Here is a 22,940-nt window from a genome sequence, read left to right on the forward strand (position 1 = left end):
ATTGGCCTCCCTCATTGGCTGATGACTGACGTGGGCTAAACCCAATGGAAACGGGCCTCTCCGGGAAGGGGGCGGGGCCCAGGGGCAGTTAAATTTGCGCGGGATTGGTCCTAGTGTAGTCATGGCGGCCTTCCGCGACATGGAGGAGGTGAGCCAGGGGCTGCTGAGCCTGCTGGGTGCCAACCGCGCCGAGGCGCAGCAACGGCGGCTGCTGAGGCGCCACGAGCAGGTGGTGGAGCGGCTGCTGGAGACGCAAGACGGTGCCGAACAGCGGCTGCGAGGTGAAGGCCGGGTCGGGGGCGGGGGGCGGCGGGCAGCCGGGCCCGAGTGGTGGTGGTGGTGGCCAGGCCGGCCTCGAACCTTCTCGCTTATGGGCGCCCCATCCCCTACCCTGTTTCCCCGTGCGACCGGCGGATGAGCATTGTCCCCTCTGAGCCTCGGTTTCCCCGCCCATGAAATGGGCGTCAGGACAGCAGCCACCTCCCGGGGGTTTAGTGGTGAATGTAGGAGGTCTGACGCGCCGTGAGCAGGAGCTGAGACTCAGGGTTTGAATTGGGGCTCAGGTGTCAAAGCGCCGGGTTTGAATCCCAGCACCGCCACTTCCCAGCTGTGAGATTTGAGGTGACTTACTTAACCTTGCAATGCCTCTGTTTCCCATAAAATGGTTGTAATAATAAATAGTCCGCATCTTCCTGCTGAGATTGTTCAGATGTTTTACTGAGCACCTGCTGGGTCCAGGCATAGTGCCAGTCATGGGGTGACAGCCGGGAACAAAGCAAACAAAATCCCTGGGGTGGGGGTAGGGCTAATATCCTAGTGGGGTGAGGCAGAGGATAAACAAGAAAAATGGATTTGTCAGGAGGTGATGGGCTAAGGATTTCAGCTGTTAACTCATGAACCCTCTGGTCCCAGTCCAGTGCTTCCCTCTGAAGCCTCAGTTTCCTCATCTGTGAAATGGGGATGCTGATAGCACCCCTTGATGGATCAAAGTGAGATTCATGGAGATGATGCTTGCACAGCACTGTGCCCTTAAAAGGGGTATGGGGGCTGCCCTTGTTGCAGCTTTTCTCAGCATCAGGGGTTTTTTTTTTTAATGACTTTTTTTTTTTTTTTAATTTATTTTTGGCTATGTTGGGTCTTCGTTTCTGTGCGAGGGCTTTCTCTAGTTGTGGCAAGCGGGGGCCACTCTTCATCGCGGTGCGCGGGCCTCTCACTATCGCGGCCTCTCTTGTTGCGGAGCACAGGCTCCAGACGCGCAGGCTCAGTAGTTGTGGCTCACGGGCCCAGTTGCTCCGCGGCATGTGGGATCTTCCCAGACCAGGGCTCGAACCCGTGTCCTCTGCATTAGCAGGCAGATTCTCAACCACTGCGCCACCAGGGAAGCCCAGGGGTTTTTTGTTTTTATCTTTTAAAGGCTTCAAACTTTTTTTTATTGTTGTAAAATTGACATAACCTAAGATTTACCATTTTAACTATTTTCAAGTGTCCGGTTCAGTGGCATTAAGTACATTCACATTGTTGTGTGACCATCACCACCATCATCTCCAGTATTCCATTGTATGCATACACCACATTTTGTTTATCCATTCATCCATCCCTGGACACTTGGGACACTTCCACCCCTTGGCTATTGTGAATAATGCTGCTATGAACATGAGTGTACAAATATCTCTTTGAGTCCCTGCTTTCAATTCTTTTTTGTATTTTCCCAGAAGTGGAAATGCTGGATCAGATGGTAATTTGATATTTAATTTTTCTGAGGAACTGTCATCTAGTTCTCCACTGTGGTTTCAGTGCCAGGGATTTGTAATGCCTTTTGACAATTACACTTTATGAGGGGGTGCCGTTTGGGTTGAGACTTGAATGATCTGGGAGCTAGCCATGGGATGGCTCCGGGAAGAGTGTTCCTGGCAGAGGGGACTGTCAATGCGAAGGTCATGAGGTGAGAATGAGCCTGGAGACCCAGGAGAAAGAGGTAGAAGATGAGGTCAGCAGGGGCCAGACTTGCCAGCCTGTGAGCCCCCAGGAGGAGTTTGGATGTTAGTCTAAGCACAACAGATGTCCTGGTCAGGGTCTTCTGCTCTTTCCTCCTCCTCCTCCTTCCTTCCCTCTCCTTTCTTTCCTCCCCTCCCGCTCCATTAACTCCCCTTTCACTGATGGTTGGGGAGAAGCTCAGCATCACCCAACCTGCCTGGGTTTCAGAAGAACGGATGGATTTGGGGCAGGGAGACGAGAGTCGATGTTCTAGGGAGCTGGGGCTTCGATCAAAAGGCTCCAGTTCAGATCCCGGCTTCAGAGCTAAGTGTGTGGACAAGTCACTGGACCTTGGGCTTCTGCTCATCGCCTCTCAAATGGGGGGAGGGGTTCAGCCACCCTCAGAGGGTGGTGAGAGTTCAGTGAGTTAGGGCTCCGTGGTCACCTGTGGCACTTATCACACATTCGGGTAACGACAGCTTATAATGAACGTCCATGGGGAAGAGATCATTCCAGGAGACTTGGTTGTTGCTCGGAGGGTGAGTGGAGAAGGGGCGGGAAGGCTGCAAAAGAGAGCCAGACCCTCAGCTCTCCTAACAGGAAGTCAGCAGGCACCGTCTAACACAGACAGATCAAGAAATAGCAGCATAAGCAAATTATTTAGAAATATGAAGGTCGATGCCAGAGAAAACAGTGAAGAGTTTAAGTGGCTGCTTCAGAGGGTTGGAGAGGCTTAGAGAGGGTTATATGTGTGTGTGTGTGTGTGTTTAAAGTTTCACAACCATAGACATGCAGTGCTTTGATTAAAAATTAACTTAAGTTTATAAACACTTAAACACCGGCCCTTTAAGAAGCATTTTCATCCGTGCCTTCTCTGAGTTGGCAGGTTTCTGTGAGTCTGTGGGAAGGAACACAGTAACCTTCTTAGGGTGTTTTTGATCTTTTTGGATGTTTTGTTCAAAATGTGTTTATTCTGAGTAGGTGCTGGCGATGTACGGTGATCTTAAGATGCAATCTGTGCTTTGAAGAAGAGAGACAGGGAATAAATAGTCCAGTGTGATAAGGGCTGTCCTGGGAGCACAGTCTCGCCCCAGGAGGGAGAAGAGAGTGTCCAGCCGGCTGAGTCAGGCATTATCCAGAAGGCCTTAATGCTGGGAATGGTGTGCCAGTGGGCAGGGACACAGGGGCACAGGTCCCTGGAAGACAGGCAGGCAGAGGCCCAGGACTGAAAAAACATGGCGTGTCTGCACGATGATGAGGCATCTTTGCAGCCAGAGCAAAGGGAAAAGCACATGGTGGGGTGAAAAGCAGGGAGAGAGGAGGTTGGCAAGGATGCCGAAGGTGCCCAAAAAGACCTGGACATTATCCTGGAGACACTGGGGAGCCACAGGAGGTCTTTGAGCAGGGGAGCGACTTAACATTTGGCCTCTAACGCAGCCGCTCTGAAGGCAGACAGCAGAAAGGATTGGCAACGGGAGAGACCAAAGCAGGACACAGCAGGGAGGTTTTTTGGGTGGTCCTGGAGGCGTGAAGGACCAGCACGTGGAAGAAGGGGTCCTGCCAGACGGGATGGCTAACTGGATCCAGAAAGTGAGTCCCAGGCTTGTTGCTTGGACAGTGGGGTCGAGAGTGACGTCATAAGTTAAGACTAGGGGTGCAAACAAGGACCAGACTTTATTACTTTGGATGGATTCAAGTGTGATTTCGGTGAAATGGAAGCACGTGTGCCAGGTCCAGGTGGGACTCTCAGGTGGGCATTTGCAAATAGAACGATGGGTCCGGGAGCTAGAGATGGAAATGGGAACGTGGCCATAGATGGGGGCATTGAGGCCGCCCTCTGCTCCGGGGCTCTCCTGGGGAGCCCGAGTTGAGGGGCGCAGACTTCTCCCTGCCCTGCAGAGGTCCTCACTGCGGAGAAGGAGGTGGCCCAGAGCCTCCTCAACGCGAAGGCGGAGGCACACCAGGGCGGCGTTGAGTTGCAGCAGCTTGAAGCCGAGCTTCAGAGGGCCAGCGAGGAAGACGCCCGTCTGAAGGCCAGCCTCCTATATCCTTTCCTGTGTGTGCAGAACAGCCGGGCCCCAGCCTCACCCAGGAGGCCCTTGTTCACGCTAGAAAACACACCTGGAGCCAGCAGCCCCGGGCCCGACGGGGTTGGTGTGAGCACGTGGGCAGCCCTCCCTTAAAAGCCAGGGGTCCTTAACTGCCTGTTTACTCAGCTCAGCCGAGAGCTGGAGGAGCTCAAGGAGATCGAGGCTGATCTCGAAAGACAAGAGAGGGAGGTTGACGAAGACACGACAGTCACCATCCCTTCAGCCGTGTAGGTCCACAGACGCGGTGTGAGTGCGTGTGTGCGTATGTGTGTGTGCGTGCACGCAGCCCACAGCTCTTTGTTGGAGTCGACGCTGGAGTAACGTCTTTCTCTCTTTCTCTCTGTTTTGTCTTCTCACGCAGGTATGTGGCTCAACTTTATCGCCGAATTAGTAAAATTGAGTGGGATTATGAATGTGAGCCGGGGATGATCAAAGGCAGTATCCTTTGTGGTGAAAGTGGAACCCTGTGCACTGTTGGTGGGAATCTTAAACGGTGCAGACACTATGGCAGATCCTAAAAAATTCAGCAGAATAACCACATAACCCAGCAGGTCGACTTCTGGGGATACACACGAAGGAATTGAAAGCAGGGACTTGAGCAGGTGTTTGTACATCCGTGTTCACAGCAGCACTGTTCACAAAAGCCAAAAGGTGGGAGCAACCCAAGTGTCCATCAGCAGATGACCAGATAAACAAAATGTGGTCCATCCATACGGTGGAATATTACTCAGCCTTAAAAAGGAAAGACATTCTGGCACATGCCACAACATGGATGAAACCTGGCACATAATCTGCTGGTTGAAATAAACCAGACACAAAACGTCAGTACTGTATGATTCCACCTACATGAGGTCCCTAGAGGAGTCAGATTCATGGAAACAGAACGTGGGATGGGGATTATTATCGTGGGAGGGGGAGTCAGTGTTTAATGGAGACAGAGCTTTGGTTTTGCAAGATGGAAAGAGTTCTGGAGATGGTGGTGATAGTTGCACAACAATATGAATGTGCTCAATGCCACTGAACTGGACACTTTCAAATGTTTAAGGTGGTAAATATAATGTTATGTATTTTACCACAATTTTAAAAAAAGACAGTGCATTATCTTAACTTTCTGTTCGTGAAAATTTCTTTCAGTCTCTAATTATCTTAATAATAACAATTTAAAGGCAGTGTCCTTTCCTCGTGGAGGGAGGGGGAGGGCCACGTGTGCTGGGTTTCCCTTACATCTGCGCCCTCAGTCCATCATGGCCCCAGCGTTGCTCAGCCCATCCACCTGGAGAGCACCCAGCTCTCCAAGAAATTCATCAGCGACTATCTCTGGAGCTTGGTGGACACGGAGTGGTAGCCAGGAGCCTCTGGGACTGCATCGTACAGTCCCACACAGTGGGAACCAGCCCGTGGTGGGTGGTCAGTGCCTCAGTGGTGAGATCAGCTTAAAATTAAATGTTTATACGTAAATGAGTTTTTTTTACTGGATTTCTTCCCCCGTTCCCCCCTCTTGACTTTGGCCTCAAATGCTGGACTAGGTAACCAAAGAAAACTGACTTAAGTGTGCCAGGCCTGTGACTTCACGTCTGTGACAGCACATACAAATGACACCGTAGTGACCGATGACAAATTCCAGGTCTTCGTCATCTGTGACTCAGGTTCGGCCCTTTTTTATCCGTTCATTCTCTGAGTGCCACTGTGTGTCCGAGCTGTGCTGGGAACCCAAGGCAAGATGAAGGATCCCTTGAGCCAATGGAGGAGTCAGAAATGATCAGATGCCACCCTCGAGCTAGAGAGCATCCAGAGTGCTTCAGGACCCGGCCAGGGAGGGGGCCTGCCCCAGGGGATGGGGGTGGCATTTTTGCTGGGACTGGAAAGGATGAGTCAGTCACGAAGAGATTACATTATAGGATGTATAGGGGCCCATCCCTGGCTCCAGGGTGGGCTGTGTGTCAGAGACCACTGTTTGCCTCCCTGATATTTGTTCTCCCCTCCCCCCTTGGTAAGGAAATCCTTTTAGCTGCCCAGTCAAAACACAACTTTTCCCAGCCTCCCTTGCAGTTAAGTTCAGGACAATGAAATGTTAAAAGAAGTGTTGTGTGTGACTTCTTAAAAGGCAAGGGAGTATACCCTTTCCCCCTCCCCTCTGTTTTCTGGAATTTGAGTGTGATGGCTGGAGCCCTGGCAGCTGTATTGCCACACTTAAGGAGGGGTGCAATCCTCTAGGGATGATAGGAACCTGGTTCCCTGATGATGGTGTAGCTGGGTATCAATGCTGGACTTCCTTGCGGGTAGGGGCTAAACTATTGTGTGTGCCTTTGTTATTTTAGTTTTTCTATCACAAACAGCCAAAATAAACCCTAACTGATTCAGCATGCAACGAAGGCCTGGGCCAGCCAATTGATTTCTTCACCTAACCCCCATCCTCAGTGACTGAGGTACTACTAAGAGTGGGAAGCCTGTGGCCAGCCTGCCTGCCTGTCTGAGGGTAGAGAGTGAGAAGTAGGGTCCCTTCAATATCAAGTGCCTCTTGGATACAGCTTTTCCTGAAGCCAGTAGATTTGGTAGTTACATGAACCTCTGGGTGTTGGGTTTTGTGCACCTCTGTACCATTTACAGTAAGTACGATTTGTATTTCTTGATCAGAGAGGGACATTCTAAGCAGAGGGAAAAGTAAGTTCTAGCAGCACCTGAGTACATCAAGTGGGCACTAAAAATAGTCCATTCCGGTGTCTCTTGGAGGTCCTAGAGCAAGGGATCCTGCCTGTCGGGCTCCAGGAGATAGACCCAAAAAAGGGCTTGTTAGTCTCCCTGAAATGTAAGCAGCCCCAGTCCATCTGGCTCACAAAGAAAGATTCCCAGAAGAACTTCAGAGGCCCTGCTTTTATGCTGAGGGCCTGGCTTTACATATTCAAGGAAATGTTCACATAAGCCCTCCTGGGCTGTTTTCATTTTCAAGGCTGGCAGAGTGTTTTATGATGTGAAAAAGAAGCAGAGCCCTTTATTTGTACCCTTGGCCTCCAAATGGCAAAAGACTTGATCTAGACCAGGGTTTTCCTGCCTCAGCCTTCACGACGTCTGGGCTAGGTCACTGTCTCTGGTGGGGGCCGTCCTGGACATCACAGGATATCTGGCAGCATGCCTGGCCTCCACCCACTAGATGGGAGGAGCACAGCCCTGTCGCGGAAACCCCGGGGGGGCGGGCACCCTCAGGGCTGCCACCCCCCTGCCTCGCAGCCTCAGCCAGGAACTGGGCAGTCTTCTGCCAAGGCCAGCTGAGGAGCTGCTGTCACCTTGGTGGCTCTTCCTGCTGACACAGCCAGCCTCCACCTGCTCCCCTGCAGGAGTGCTCCCCGCCCTGAGTAGAGCCGGCCCAGCTGAGGGTCCCAGGGCGGGCGGAGAGGCATATTTCTCTCTAGTTCAAACAGATTAGCAGGTGCAGAGCCCCTGGGAGAGAAAGCCGGTGTTGAGGGGCGGGTGCAGTTACAGACGCAGGCTTCTCTGGGCCCAGGGCCTGAGCCCCCCGTGGGCCTGCTCCCCGTCGCCTGAGCAGGGGCCTCGCTTTGTTCTGGGAGGGGCCCTGGCGGCATTGCCTGCCCAGAACTCAGTTTCCCCAAGAAGAAGAAGGTGGCTCCAGGGAGGCAGCACGGACCTAGGCTCAGAGGGGCCCCGTCGCCCCAGGCCTCCCCCGCAACCAGCCCAAGGAGTGAGCAAGTGGGTGAGGAACGCAGCCCGGCGGGGCCCGGCGGGGCCCGGCGGGGCCCGGCGGGCGCGTTCAGGGAGGTGCCTGAGCTCACAGGGGCCAGGAGAGGCCCTGGCCCTCCGCATGCCTGGGCCCTGACTCACTGCCCGGCGCTGGCTGGACGCCCGGACAGCCTCGGCCCGCGGCCTCCAGCCTGCACACCCACCCCCGCCCCTGCCTGCTCTCCCTCTGAGAGCCGGCCCGTGGGCAGCCAGCAGCCAGCTCTCTTGGCCGGGCCTGTTGGAGTGGGTGCAGGATTGGAGTCCCCCCGACCGGGCAGTGAGTGGGGAACCGAGGCCTTGCGCCTGCAGAGGTGAGACTTGACCCCTCACCCCCGGCCCGTTCCTCCTGCACCCCTCAGGCCAACACCGTCCCACGCTGGTGAGGAGTACCCATTTTACAGGTGGGGGAGCTGAGGCACAGCTTGGTCCAGTCGGTTGCCCAAAGTCACAGGACAGTGACACCCTGGGAGGCTGAACTTGGCAGTGGGGCCCCGGGGTCCGTGGAGGAGCATCTTGGCTTTGCAGATGAGAAATGGCCTCCAAGGCGCCTGCCCCTTGTCCGAGGTCACCCAGGTAGAAAGAGACCAAGGACTGGAACTCAGGCCTGTACTGGGTGGAGCCCTGCTGGGCGACGGAGCAGGGTAAAGTTCTGGACGCTTAGTGATCAGTGGTTGCCGGTCAAGTATCCACACACCTGGCCAACCTGTCTTATAATTGGTGTTTCTGGGGAAAATAGCCAAGGGTACATGGAGTTGAGAGGCCAAACCCCTCACACTGGACCTCCGGCAAGCTTGGTGGGCCGAGGCTGGTGAGAGGCCGGGAGGACTGGTCACAGGGCATCAACACAGACACGGCAGTGCTTGGACCACCCTCGGGGAGGCCCCAGGACCTCCCGGCGGCTCCCCGCCTGACTCAGAAGTGTGCACTGGGCATCTGTGACCTGCCAGGCCCCCCTTCAGGGAGCCACACTCCAGTGGAGGCCACAAGCAGGTGCTGTGTGCCGGCTCCCAGTGCCCTACAGGTGATGAAACTGAGGCACAGGGACGGCAGGCTATTCGTGGAAGGTGTCGCAGCTGATGGAGACAGAGCCTGCAGGAGGCCCCAGGGAGGAAGAGCCATTTGAGCCCAGATAGACCTGAGCCCGCTGGGGACAAAGGTGTGGAGACAGTGAGCCAGGCAGAGGGAACAGCAAGTGCAAAGGTGGGTGTTCAGGGACAGCAAAGAGGCCAGCATGGAGGGAACATGAGGCTGTGGGGCTGGATCATGCCAGGCCTGCAGGCCACGGTGAGGCATGGGGAGGATTTTCAGATTCCAGGGGGGCCCCAGAGTTGGGGCTTGGAAAGGGGAGCCTGACATTGGCCTCTTGACGCGGGTCATGGTGCAGAGGCCCAGCCGACTAGGGGGGTGGTCTTGCTATGAACCCCCAAGCTCCCCACCTCCATCCCAGGCACAGCGTGGGAGAGGAGGCCTCCGGGGTGAGCAGAGCAGCTGTGCCGGGAGGGTGGAGCCCCTCCACCAAGGGCAGGAATCAGTGCTGAAACCTGAGCTGCCTGGAGGGGAGGCTGGACGGGACCCAGGAGTCCTGGGGGCTATCCCCCCCCCATCCCACTCCACTCAGTGGGGTGGGTGATGTGACCAGTGTTCGCTCAAACTCCAACTCTCAGCCGCTCTCTTATCCCTTCATCGTGGAGGGGATTCACTTCCTGGGGGAGAGGAAGGGGTGCTGACCCCCACTGTGGGGGAGGGGCCGGCGTCAGGGACAGCGCTCCTCCCTCCCTGCCTCCCCCCTTCCCTCCCCCGGACCTGGGCTCAGCCCCGAAGGCTCCAGCCTGACTCACCACAGGCAGCTGTGGTTTCAGATGCCGGTGGGGGCAGGAGGGGGAGGCAGCAGAGGACATGAATTGGGGTGTCAGGCTTGGGGGAGCAGCTTCTTCCCACCACCCAGCCAGTCCTGGCCAGAGCCGTTGAGCCCTTGGAGAGGGGGAGCCAGGGTCACGCCTGCCCACACCCTGTCCTTGGGGATGGCAGCTCCGAAGCTCCAGTCTGCTCCCCACCCCTTTGGGCAGGCTGAGCCCACAGACCAGGTCCAAGTGGCCGGCTAGCTGCGCTGCATCTTACCTGGGTGACATCCACGCCCTTCCCTAGGGGACCCCTGGTGAGCCCAGAGAGGATCACCATCAGGCCGCACCCTCTCCACCCCTCAGGCTGCTGGTGGAGAAGGACAAAGGGAGGGACCACCCCTCAGGCTGCTGGTGGAGAAGGACAAAGGGAGGGACGTCTGGGTCTCACCGGGAGCCGCGGGAGCTGAGACCAGTGACCCCAGCCTCCCCTTTCCCATCTGTAAAATGGGCTCTGGGCCCGCCCCGCCTCCCCACCCTTGGGCGGCCACCGAGGGGAGCAGACAGTTAATCCCCAAGAAGTGTTTGCTCTTATTTTTCCTGAGGCTCTAGTCCTGCGTGTCTGTGTCGTACTCAGTGCCACGGTGGGGACGCCCAAGGAAGGATTTCAGCAACTACTCACTCAATGGAAAACTGCCCAGGCCAGGGACCAGAAACTTCCATCACCTCCAGCCTCTCCCAGGCGCTTCCTCTGCTCCGGGACCCCTGAGTTCTGCTCACCCTCCCCTCACGGGACCCTCGGCCACCTCCCGGCCCCTCCCGCAGGCCCAGCCATTCGAGCTCATTTGTCCCATTTGCCACACGGCTGAGCATGGAGTCGGTCAATCAACCAATTATCGACCGCCTGCCTGCAGGCCCTGGACTGACGCTTCCTGTGCGGGTCCGCTCAGCTTTCGCCCCCAGAGGCATTTTGGAACCTTCCCAAGACAAAAGGCGGAAGGAAGGAAGGAAGGAAGTGCCACCCTGTGGACACAGAAAAGATAACAGTCCCTGCGGCTCCTGGCGCTTCTCTCCACCACCACGCCCGCCACCCGTGGAGCCCGGGAGGTGGGGATCAGCATCGCCCCGTTTTCAGTTGAGGAAACTGAGACTCTGATGGGTCCAAGGTCACCCAGCTCAACCCAGGCCGCCTGGCCCAGTCTGCGCTCTTTCCCACCTGCTGCCTCGACACTCTGGGTCCCCTGCCCCTGGGCCCATTCCTGCAGGGAACCCTGTTTCCCAGGTCCTGCTGGGTTCAGCCCATGGGGGCGCTGGCGGGAGGGGGGCCCGGAGGAGGGGAGAGGACAGAGTCTCTCTCCTCTCTCTCTGCCGTGGAGGGGTCTCCTCCCAGGCTCCCACAGCTCCTGGGCTCCAGTAATGCCACCCCTTCTTCTGCTGTTATTTCTAGATGCCTCATTGTCCCCATTTGTGGTTTTTTGGCTGCACCTTGCGGCATCTGGGATCTTAGTTGCCCGGCCAGGAATCAAACCTGTGCCCCGTGCAGTGGAAGCGTGGCGTCCTAACCACTGGACCACGAGGGAATTCCCTGGGTTTTTGGTTTTGCTTTAATACATTTATTTATTTTTGGCTGCGTTGGGTCTTGGTTGCTGCCCCTGGGCTTTCTCTAGTTGCGGAGAGCGGGGGCTACTCTTTGTTGCATTGCGTGGTCTCCTCATTGCAGTGGCTTCTGTCGTTGCGGAGCATGGGCTCTAGGCGTGTGGGCTTCAGTAGTTGTGGCACGTGGGCTCAGTAGTTGTGGCTCGCGGGCTCTAGGTGCGCAGGTTCAGTAGTTGTGGCGCACGGGCTTAGTTGCTCCGCGGCATGTTGGGATCTTCCCGGACCAGGGCTCAAACCTGTGTCCCCTGCATTGGCAGGCGGATTCTTAGCCACTGCGCCACCAGGGAAGCCCCCTGGTCTCTTAAAAAAAGTATTATTTAGCATTATTTTCAGTTGTGGTCCAATACACATAACATAAACTTTACCATCTTATCCAAGTTTAAGTGTGTAGTTCATCGGCCTTAAGCACATTCACATTGCTGTGCAACCATCACCACCATCCATCCAGCTCTTTGGTCTTGCAAAACTGAAAGCCTATAGTGATTAAACACCAACTCCCCAGCCTCCTCGTCCAGCCCCAGGCACCACCGTCCTGCTTTCTGTCTCTAGGAATCTGACCACGCTAGGCACTTCATATAAGTGGAGCCATACCGTAGTTACCTTGCTATAACTGGCTGATTTCCCTTTAGCACAATGTCCTCGAGAGTCATCCATGTTGGAGCATGTGTCAGAATTTTCTTCCTTTTTCAGGCTGAATAATATTCCATTGTATATAGACACATTTTACTTATCTGTTCACCTGCAGATGGACACTTGGGTTGTTTCCACCTTTTGGCTTTTGTGAATAATGCTAAGAACATGGGTGTGCAAATATCTGTTTAAGTCCCTGATTTCAGTTCTTCTGTGTATATATACCCAGAAGTAGACTTGCCGGATCACATCATAGTTCTATTTTTATTTTTATTGTTATTTTTATTGTTAATTTTTTTCGCCATGCCTCGCGGCTTGCGGGATCTTAGTTCCCCAACCAGAGATCGAACCCATGACCCCTGCAGTGGAAGCGTGGAGTCTTAACCACTGGACCACCAGTGAAGTCCCAATAGTTCTGTTTTTTGTTTTTTAATTTTATTTATTTATTTATTTATGGCTGTGTTGGGTCTTCGTTTCTGTGCAAGGGCTTTCTCTAGTTGCGGCGAGTGGGGGCCACTCTTCATCGCGGTGCGCGGGCCTCTCACTATCGTGGCCTCTCTTGTTGCGGAGCACAGGCTCCAGACGCGCAGGCTCAGTAATTGTGGCTCACGGGCCCAGGTGCTCCGCGGCATGTGGGATCTTCCCAGACCAGGGCTCGAACCCGCGTCCCCTGCATTGGCAGGCAGATTCTCAACCACTGTGCCACCAGGGAAGCCCCAATAGTTCTGTTTTTAATTTAAAAAATTTGAGGTCCTATTTTTAATTTTTTGAGGAGCCGCCATACTGTTTTTCCACTGTGCCTTTACCATTTTACATTCCCACCAACAATGTACGAAGGTTCCAGTTTCTCTACACCCTCGCCAACACTTGTTGTCTTCTGTTTTTTGTTTTTTATTACAGCCGTCCTAATGGGTGTGAGGTGGCATCTCATTATGATTTGCCCATTTGGTGTGTTATGCTTAGATCCCTGTATTGTTTTTTTCTGTCCAATGACCCGCTGTGTTCCTGACTGTTCCCCAGTTGATGTGCCAGGACTATTTGTGGCTTGACTGCCATGCCCTAAGACAGGGGTCTGAAATGCCCTCAAGGCCCAGACTCAGGTAAAGCTGGGGTGCACAAGAGAATGAGGGTGTAGGGGACTGAGGTGGACTGCAGCCCACGTACCCTGACACCCATGGCTCTGGCCAAATGTTTCCACGATGTAGCCAGATTCACCTGAATTTATGATTATTTGGATTTGTGTTGTGAAATCTCTCGATTTTTTTCTATCTTAGCAACGAATTTAATAGGACTAAATTCAGGAGAATCCTTCCCTGACACCCCCCAACATAAAAAAGCCTCCTGACAGTCAGTTCTCTGTCTCATTATCCTTTTTAATATTCTTCCAGAATAATCTTGTAAAATATAATTTTTTCTATCTGTTTCTTCTTCTAAAATGTCATCTCCTTGAGGGCACACTTTTTTTTTTTTTTAATGTATATAACTTTTTTTTCTCTTGGCCGTGACACACGGCATATGGGATCTTAGCTCTCCCTGACCAGGGATCGAACTCCCGCCCCTTGCATTGGAAGCGTGGAGTCTTAACCACTGGACCCTCCAGGGAAGTCCCAAGGGCATGGACTCTTATTCACTGCAGTGTCCCACACGCCTAGAACAGGACCTGGCACACAACAGGTGCCCATTGTTCGTTGAATGAATGAACAAGCAGGAAATTTAGCAAAACCCCAACTCAGGGAAGCACCCAGCAGAGCTGCTCCCCAGCTGAGCGCAACATCCCCCAGAGCCTGCAGCCTGCTGGAGCTCTGGGGAGATGTTACCTTTCCAGATCCTTCTCCCGGGGAGTCGAGTCCCTCAACAGATGGAGGGAGCCAGAGAACAGAGGAAGAAAGCACTTCTGGTTTAGCCAAATACTTTAAGAAATTTAATCGATCACAGTGAGACATTCAGGCTATAAAAACATTCTATACAGTGGTTTAAAAAGCGATACCCATCCCGGAAAAGCAACCCATATATATACAACACAGACCTGATTCTCCTGAAGAGCGTTGCGCACAGCACGTGCGAATAATCTTTTTGTACAGAAAGACGAGGCGTCTCAGAGACGGTTTCCCCCAATGCAGCAACCAGGGTTTGCAAAAATAAATAGATCTTTTTTTATATACATATAAGTGATAAATGTTTCAACAAATATACAAAGTGCAAACATAACAAAAAGCTCCCATTGTCTGCCCGGGGATCTATTTACATGCTTCAGAAAGAGAAAAGGTGTTCACAGCCTCCTGTAGGGCCGCCGTGTTCTGTGGTTGTACAGCAGACAGTCCCCTCAGAGAGTCTCCGTGGGAGGCTGACCACCCCCCCCCCCCACCCCGGCTCTGTGGTCATAAATGCGATACGTGTGTCAATTTCAGAAAGCATTCTTGTTTAATAAGTCCCGCAAAATGCCTGAGCCAGGAGCATATCCTACAGGGCGGACCTGCCATGCACGTTTCAGATGGATCCCCCGCCAAGCACGACCAGCTTATTGGGGAAATGAACGGCTCGGGGGCATCTGCACAGAAGTGGAAACACTAGCCAGATAGTCTCGATCTTGATCTTGGCTTTGAAGTCGTGATCAAGCCAACCCTTTCCTCCTCACGCACGTCTCCCTACGTGCTGGGAGAGGGGCCAGGTCTGCACCATCACCGACCTGGACTCTCTCCAGCCAGAACAGAACCAGAACGGAAAGCAGTGCAAAATAATAATAGACTGTCGACTTTACACAGTGTACAACTAAACTGAAAAAGTGCAAGGGGCAGGGCTGGGGTCCAGACACCCACACCCAGACAGAGGGACACAGTTAGAGGTCGGAGCCACCTATCTTCACGCACAAGGCAATGGGGTCTCAGGCACTTAATACATATTAAGGGTGACGGGTGGCTCAGGTTTTCCCTGGGGATGGCCGGGATTTTGGTGAATGAATAGGGCTCAGCGGGTGCCACCCCCAGAAGGCTGGATCCAGCCATCACCAGGGGCCCTTCCCCAGCATAAGGGGAGGGCAAACCCAGCTTGGAAAACCCTAGTTTGATCCTGACCTGTGGGTGGCAGAGCAAAGGCCAACTCTGGCCATCCCATCAGGCTCGGCAGGCAGAGGTAAACACGTTCCGTCCTGAGTGTGGGGCTCGAGCTAGAGGGCAGGTGAAGCAGCAGCTACCCGGGACCCTGTTGGTAGCAACTGCTCTGGTGCGTTCAAAGCCACTAGCTTTCCCGCTCCGTGTCCCTCCGTCCATCATTCCCTCGGGGGAAGAGCACGTCAAGGAGGAGAGAAGCTCGGAAACATCCCCCAGCTTGTCCGCCTTCCTCCTCTTTTCCTTTCAGCGTAAAGAAAGAAAGAAAAAATGCAACCCAAACCTGTTCCGTGGGCGCTGTCGGAAGCCTGTTCTGCCTCCCAAACAAATAAATATATAAAACAAAAGCTCTGGCAGACAAGGCAGACGGGCGCCGGGGCTGCAGCCACCAGCACTGCTTTTGGCGCCGAGGTCTCAGGAAGGGTTTGGGGCAGGTCAAGGGTCCGGGGAGAAAGTGTTCTTCCTGCCAGCGAGTGACCAGCGGCAGGTTCCGGGAAGGGACGGGACTCGAGGCAGCAGCTCACGCCACGTCATCCTCTAGGCTGACCATCTGTCTCTGTCAACAAAACGGTAAACGCCGGAAACCATCAGTCCAACATCCAGTAAACGTGGCCAGCGGCCACCTACGCCTCACTCCCTCCTGGCCCCTCCAGCCAACCAGCCCCCCACGTCGCCCGCTGGACCCGCACAGTGGCCTCCCCGCCGGGGTCTCGGAGCTCCGCAACCTGGCCCCAGCCTGCTCCCTCACAGCCAGCAGGGAGCGCCGTGACCACCGCGTCTGATCGTGCGGCTCCGTGGGCTCCGTGGCTCCCACCGCGTTCGCGTTCCGAGGGCGCTGCTCCATCTGCCCCGGCCCCTCCCCCCTCCCCCACCCTCTCCGTTCCGGTCGCACCGGTGGCCTCCTTGCTCCTCAGACACACCGGGCAGGGCTCCGCCATGGGGCCTTTGCACAGGCGGGGCCTTCTGCACACCGTACACTCCCTGCTCAGGGAAGCCTTCCTGGCCACCTCAAGTGGCACCCCCTCCCACCCAGACCCACAAACCACTCTCCGCCCCGCTTCTGGCTTTCACCCTCGGACCTACGATCCTTTTGCTCGTCCTCTGGCCCCGTCCCCGCACCGTGAGAATGTCTGCCCTCCGGGGAGGACCTGGCCCTGAGGAGGCATGACAGACACACGGACGGACGCACAGGCACCAGCGAGGTCCCAAGGGGCGCGGCTCACCGCGGGGTAGGTGTAGCCATCCTGGCTGCGGCAGATGTGGACCTCGTCCTCCGTGGTCTTCTGGTACACAGGGTTGTCAAAGTTGATGCTGTTGATGCTCTTAAGCCGCCAGTTCTTCCAGAGGAGGAAGGTCCCGAAGCACAGGAGGACGAGCAGCGCTGCAGGGAGAGGGGAGAGGTGCTGCCTCCAGCCGCCAGGCCCTTTCAACTCGTAAATGCTTTTATTCCGCATTTAAAGCCCGTTGTAAAAAACAAAAAATTCTATCTATGAGCATAACAAATCTCTAGCTTGAAGACCGCTCTGACTGCCTCACCCTCCGAATACCCAACTATTGTCAATTCTTCCAGTTTTTTTGCATGATTAGTCACATGCGAGCCGCCGCTTTTTCAGAAATAGGACTGTTCTCTACCTACGGGGCCACAGTGCACTCTGGTTCTGTTTGACCTTGGGTGGGGCTGGATCCCTCTTCGCAGCCTTTATGGTGGGCCTTGGGGTGGCGCTTCCTGCCCCCTCCCTACCCCCTCCCCCAGGTCCAGGGAACAGCCAAGGGCTCACCCGGCCCAGGTCTGAAAAATATTCTGGCCCAGAGGGTGGGAGAGACTCAGGCTCTGCTGGGCCCCCGGCAGCCCCAAGGAAGGTAAAGGGCCCAGCCGCCAACCCACAGCGGAGAGCTGTTGGGCACTTAGATCTCTCATCTCTGTGAAGGGACACCTTGAAAGGATTTTTTTCGAAAAGGAAAAATGGGTGCGTTGCTGACCAAGCCATGACTGATGGGTCAGGGCGGGAAAGCAGAAATCTCCAAACTGCCCCCTGCAAGAGAACCGCTCACCAGGAGGCACGCCTCCTGGTTGCCCTCCCATCCCTTGGGTGCTGGTGAGGCTGCCCATACTCACACCGGGGACCCTGGCCCAGCCCCACTTCCCCCACGTGACACATCGACTGCCCCACTCTGCTCACCGTCAGCTCCGAGGTGGGGGGGAATGTTTGTTTCTTTCACGGCTGGGTCCCCAGTGCCCAGAAGCAATCTTGGTATACAGTAGGCACTCAACTATATTTGTTAAGTAAATGAAGCTAGGAAGGGGGGCCCAGTGATGAACAGGACACGCAGCAGGGCCACCCCATTCCTGGAGGAAAGGTGGACCAGACTGGCTTACTGGGCACGGATATCATTTTGCAGGAAACCGGGAACCAGGGGAGGACCGGCCACAGGCTTACCGATTGGGAGGACGATGTACAGAGCACCCACGCCCTGGGGCCTCTCCGCGTCCGCTCGGCCGGCAACATCAGCCAGGACTGCGAGGGAGAAGGGAGAAGGTGAGGCCCAGATCCCCAGTGAGGGGCGGGAAAACACAGCAGGTGTATGATGACAACCCGCAAAGGAGAATGCCTGACATTTCTCAGTGTCCTCAACATTCAGAGGAACTTGGAGCATCTCCCAGGTGTGAGAGGAGCCGGCTGGCTTCCTCCAGGGCCTCGCTTGTTAGCAATCGGGGTTATGGGATTTGGGGCAAATTTAAGAGGGTCCTTTAGCCTCACGTTACAAGGCACTGGGGAAGGGGCTGCTGGTCCCTGAGACCAACGCCCACAGATACATTCCCAGTGGCTGGCGAGGTCACTGGTAGAATTTTTCAACCTGCTTCTGCATTTGATGACAAGGAGCCTATTCTGGATGGGGCAGGGGCCAACTTCTGTCCCCGTAATGCTCAGCAATCCCAGTGCCTGGGCTGCATCGCACCAAAGCCCCATAGTCCTGTGCCAGCTGTCCCCGCCTAATAAGAAATATTGGAGGTGGGGGGGGAACCTCATTATATAACCACGCCCGTGCACCTGGGCCGGACAACGTGAGGGCCCGTGCAAGTGAAAGTTTAAAGGCCTACAAGCAGGCCAGTGAGCTGGGAAGACTGCACAAGCCACATCCAAGCCACACATACGCCGGTGAACAGTGATGACCGTCTCCGGTTGTGTTCAGATCCCTCTGGGTTTTAATTCAATCCGCTGTCGCACACGTTGTGGACAGAGTTTACATGCAGTTTTACATTTGCGCATATTTAAGAAACCTTGTCACAAAAATAATTTAGGGCAGAAGCATCGGTGTCCTTGAAAAAGTTTTCCCTTAAAAGGGCTCCTTTGCCAAATTCGAGAAGCCCTGGACGGGCCCATCTGTGAAATGGTTTTTTAAGCAGTGGTCCTTCAAGTGAGAAGGGTTCTGGGCCTCCCTCAACCATATAGTTTCTGTTTTATCCCTTTATGGTTGAACAAAGGATTCAGCTACTCTGAGGGGGGAAAAAAAAAAAAAGTCTGAAACTTGCTGATGTGCCTTTTTTTTTTTTTTTCCGGCCAGAAAAGTCTGAGCTCTGTTTCCGGGCTGCTCAAAAACAGGGTCGGGCGCCCTCTGCTGGACAAAGCAGCAAATGGTGGGCTCCAATTCACTGAGAACCCAGCTTTCACCTCCTCCAGCTAGGGAGGTAGATCATGACATTGAGGGCGGGCTAAGATGAGGAGAGAGAGGGACTCGCCCCAGGCACTAAATTTAAAGGGGTCCCCCCGAAACTCAGTAAACCAGTAATATTATAATGCATTGTTTTTTTGTTTTTTTCCTGTTTTGGCCACACCGTGCGGTATGCTGGATCTTAGATCTCCGACCGCCAGGGAAGCCCCTGCATTGTTTTTAAAAATCAAAATTAATGCCAGCGGGAATTCCCTGGCGGCCCAATGGTCAGGATTACGCGCTCTCACTGCTGAGGGCCCGGATTCAATCCCTGGTCGAGGAACTAAGATTCCACAAGTCACGCGGCATGGCCAAGAAAAAAGAAAAGAAAAGAAAAGAAAAATTAATGCCAATACCTCATGGTGACCAAAATAGCAAAATTTTTAGGAAAACAGGATCTGACTATACACTTTGCAAGATCCTGCCTCACTGAGACCCTGGCTCCGAGCAAACTGTATTTACTAGAACAGGTGGCTGACCCCACACACCATAGTTTGAGGATTCGATTTTTTAAAAAAATACTGCATTAAAATATTATTTGAATCTTGGGGTTTTTGGTGCCCCCTTTATTTACTTATTTTTAAAAAATATTTATTTAGGGCTTCCCCAGTGGCGCGGTGGTTGAGGATCCGCCTGCCAATGCAGGGGACTGGGGTTTGATCCCTGGTCCGGGAAGATCCCACATGCCGCGGAGCAACTAAGCTCGTGTGCCACAACTACTGAGCCTGTGCTCTAGAGCCCGTAAGCCACAACTACTGAGCCCGCATGCCGCAACTACTGAAGCCCACGTGCCTAGAGCCTGTGCTCCACAATGAGAGAAGCCACCGCAATGAGAAGCCCACGCACCTCAATGAAGAGTAGCCCCCGCTCGCCGCAACTAGAGAAAGCCCGCGCGCAGCAACGAAGACCCAACACAGCCAAAAATAAATTAATTAATTAAATTGATTAATTAATTAATTTAAAATATATATATATATATATATATATATATATATATTTATTTATTTATTTGGCTGTGCCAGGTCTTGGTTGCGGCACACGGGATCTTCGTTGCCACATGCAGGATCTTTTAGTTGCAGCATGCAAAATCTTTAGTTGTGGCATGCAGGGGTGGGTCTTTCTTTAGTTGTGGCCTGCGGGGGTCTTTAGTTGCGGCATGCGAACTCTTAGTTGTGGGATGCAGGATCTAGTTCCCTGACCAGGGATCAAACCCAGGCCCCCTGCAATGGGAGCTCAGAGTCTTACCCACTGGACCACCAGGGAAGTCCCTGTGCACCCTTTAGATGCTGCCCAAGGGAGTGCCTGACCTGCCTCATGCTAGTCCTGGCCCTGTTGGGCAGACACCTGAAAAAGCCCATGTGATCCCCACTATTCCAGGAAGGTGGGTGGGCACTGTTATTAGCTCCATTTTATAGGTAGGGAAACTGAGGCTTCAGAGATGTACAGGCCATGCCAGAGACAGTGAGAAAAGAAGCCAAGACTAAATCCACTCTTGTCTCTTCACCAACGTGCTCGTATCAATAAACCGGGGCCAGGGTGACCCCAGCCTTTACCTTGTTGGGACATCGTCACTGACTCTGCCGTGGTGAGCTCAGGACTGGCTGTGCGCTTCGGCCCCACAGTTGTCGAGTTGACCGTGGAGGGCCTCCAGGTGGTCACTGCAGGTTCAGTCTCTGAAAGAATAAACAGTTCCTGAGTGCCCTGCAGCCTGAGCCCCGCTGATAGCTGCGCTGCTGATGACAACGGGTAGGAAGCAAGTGCCATGGGCCACAAAGAAATAACTGAAGATAAACGCAGTGAAAATACAAACCCACTAATAGCTATGTTATTATATTACACGTTGTTTTTCAAAAGGAAGATTCGTAAGTGTTACAGACACGCTGGCCCCAAGTAGAGACTTTCTCTGAGGATGAGGAGAATCAAAAGGGGGCCACCTTCTCCCTCAGTGTCTGCATCTAAAATCAGTCCCGGGCTTCCCTGGTGGCGCAGGCAGTCGTTAAGAGTCCGCCTGCCAATGCAGGGGACACGGGTTCGAGCCCTGGTCTGGGAAGATCCCACATGCCGTGGAGCAACTGGGCCCGTGCGCCACAACTGCTGAGCCTGCGCCCTAGAGCCCGTGCGCCACAACTACTGAAGTCCGCGCGCCTGGAGCCCGTGCTCCGCAACAAGAGAAGCCACCGCAATGAGAAGCCCGCGCACCGCAATAAAGAGTAGCCCCTGCTCGCCGCAACTAGAGAAAGCCCGCGTGCAACAACAGAGACCCAACGCAGCCAAAAATAAACAAGATAAATAAATTTATAATAAACAAATAAATAAAATCAGTCCCTCCCCCACCCAAGAGGTCTGGGAAAGAGAGAACTAGACCTTACAGGTGAACTGAGTCCATCTCCCTGCCAGGCACAGTGCTGATGCGCCCAGCATTTGAAAAAGGCCTTACAAGGGCCTCCTGGGGCCTCGCTCTCCCATTTGATGGATGAGCAAAGTGAGGGTCAGGAAGGTCCGGCTGCTGGGCCGACCCGCAAGGGTGGCAGAAGGCAGACTGGTGCCCCCACCTGCAAGGCAGCTTCTCATGTCCTTGGCCAGCAGCGTGCCGTCGGGGCAGGCACAGGTGAACCTGGGCGAGTGGGGGTTGATCTGCGGGGCTGGCAGACACAGGTACTGGCAGCCACCGTTGCGGAGGGCAGTCCTCTCACACCAGTTCACCCCTGCGGCGGAAAAGGCAGGGAGGCAGGGTGAGAACGAGGTCAGAAACTTTCTAGAAAATTCCAGAGTGCCGGCAGGGACGTGGAGGTGGGGGTGGCCATCCCATCTTTACCTCTCGGCTGCGTGAGGTTGTGGAAAAGGACGATGTCCTCTGGAGACAGCAGGTTTTCTGCCATCAAATTAATGTCCGAGCCCGTGAGGCGGTTGGCACTGAAAATGGCTTCATTGACAATATCCGTCCAAAATACTTTATCCTACATGGGCGTTAAGGAAGACGACAGATCCCATCAACCATGGGGCTGGGACACAGACCACTGTCTCCACACCCCTTGAAGTTATTGGGGTTCTCTGGGGAACAAGCAATGCTGGGTGGTAGCATCATTTCTTTTTTCTTTTTCTTTAAAAAATTTTTAATTTTTGGGGACTTCCCTGGCAGTCCAGTGGTTAAGACTGCACGCTTCCAGTGCAGGGGACGTAGGTTCGATCCGTGATCAGGGAACTAAGATCTCACATGCCGAGCAGCGTGGCAAAATAATAATAATAATAATAATAATAATAATAATAATAATTGTGTAAAATACACATTATGTAAAATTTACCATCTTAACCATCTTTAAGTGTCCAGTTCTGTGGCATTAAGTATATTCACATTGTTGTGTCACCATCCATTTCTAAAACTTTTTCATCTTCCCAAATTAAAACTCTGTCCCCATGAAACACTCACTCCCCATCCCCCTCCCCCAGCCCCTGGCGCCCACCATTCTACTTTCTGTCTCTATGAATCTGACTCCTCTAGGGACTCAAATGAGTGGAATCGTACAGTGTTTGTCTTTTTGTGCCTGGCTTATTTCACTGAGCATAATGTCCCCAAGGTTCATCCATGTTATAGCAGGGGTCAAAATCTCCTTCCTTTTTAAGGCTGAATAATATGTCATTGGATGGATGGACCACATTGTGTTTATCCAGTCATCCATTGATGGACACTTGGGTTGCTTCCAACTCTCGGCTTTTGTGGATCGTGCTGCTTGAACATGGGTTTACGAATACAGTTGACCCTTGAACAACATGCATTTGAACTGCGTGGAATTTTTTCAATAGTAAATACACGATTCCCAGCTGGTTGAATCCACGGATGTGGAACTACAGATACCAACAAACCCTGGATACGGAGGACCGACTCTAAGTTATACTCAGATTTTCAACTGTGTGAAGCGTCAGCACCCCAAACCCCACGTTGTTCAAGGGTCAAATGTACAGCAACATTCTTTAGAGCAGAGTTTCCCCACTGGGGTGCTATTTAGGGCCACATACGCCTTCGCGGTGGCCCCCCCTTCTCTTGTAGGGTGTTGAGCAGCATCCTTTTGTTTTGGCCTTGACTCACGGCTTGTAGGGATCTTAGTTCCCCGTCCAGGGATGGAAGCCGGGTCCCCTGAAGTGGAAGCGCTAAGTCCTAACCACTGGACTGCCAGGGAAATCCCTAATTCCTGGTCTAAGACCTCTTC

The 22,940-nt window shown here is 53.7% G+C and overlaps 2 protein-coding genes and 1 long non-coding RNA gene across 7 annotated transcripts in view; 2 read left to right on the forward strand and 1 right to left on the reverse strand.

Moving 5' to 3' along the window:
• Positions 1-108: 108 nt before the first annotated feature.
• SPC24 (SPC24 component of NDC80 kinetochore complex) lies at positions 109-5,525 on the forward strand. 2 transcript variants are annotated; one of them, XM_068536957.1, is made up of 5 exons: positions 109-281; positions 3,874-4,034; positions 4,191-4,291; positions 4,426-4,502; positions 5,303-5,525. In XM_068536957.1, exons 1-5 carry the CDS (start codon positions 122-124, stop codon positions 5,407-5,409), a joined length of 606 nt encoding a protein of 201 aa, XP_068393058.1. In that variant the 5' UTR covers positions 109-121; the 3' UTR covers positions 5,410-5,525. The 2 variants fall into 2 exon arrangements, with proteins under 2 accessions (XP_068393058.1, XP_068393059.1); XM_068536958.1 differs by lacking the exons at positions 4,426-4,502; positions 5,303-5,525 and having other exon boundaries at positions 3,874-4,018; positions 4,187-4,295.
• A 2,503-nt stretch (positions 5,526-8,028) lies between these two features.
• On the forward strand, positions 8,029-19,177 carry LOC137760055 (uncharacterized). Its single transcript, XR_011073234.1, has 3 exons — positions 8,029-8,107; positions 17,425-17,561; positions 18,589-19,177. It is a non-coding gene; the product is annotated as an uncharacterized lncRNA (long non-coding RNA).
• Positions 13,813-22,940, reverse strand: part of LDLR (low density lipoprotein receptor) — a 37,150-nt gene continuing 28,022 nt past the window's right edge. For all 4 annotated transcript variants that reach the window (XM_068536956.1, XM_068536955.1, XM_068536953.1 and 1 more), the window contains 6 exons: positions 21,551-21,692; positions 21,288-21,440; positions 20,289-20,408; positions 17,463-17,540; positions 16,248-16,405; positions 13,813-15,580 (listed from right to left, as the gene is read on the reverse strand). In XM_068536956.1, the coding sequence (XP_068393057.1) occupies positions 15,545-15,580; positions 16,248-16,405; positions 17,463-17,540; positions 20,289-20,408; positions 21,288-21,440; positions 21,551-21,692 (687 nt within the window). In that variant the 3' untranslated portion in view covers positions 13,813-15,544. The remainder of the gene's footprint in view (positions 15,581-16,247; positions 16,406-17,462; positions 17,541-20,288; positions 20,409-21,287; positions 21,441-21,550; positions 21,693-22,940) is intronic.

Source organism: Eschrichtius robustus, chromosome 2 (assembly GCF_028021215.1).
Source record: "Eschrichtius robustus isolate mEscRob2 chromosome 2, mEscRob2.pri, whole genome shotgun sequence".
NCBI classification, from domain to species: Eukaryota; Metazoa; Chordata; class Mammalia; order Artiodactyla; family Eschrichtiidae; genus Eschrichtius; species Eschrichtius robustus.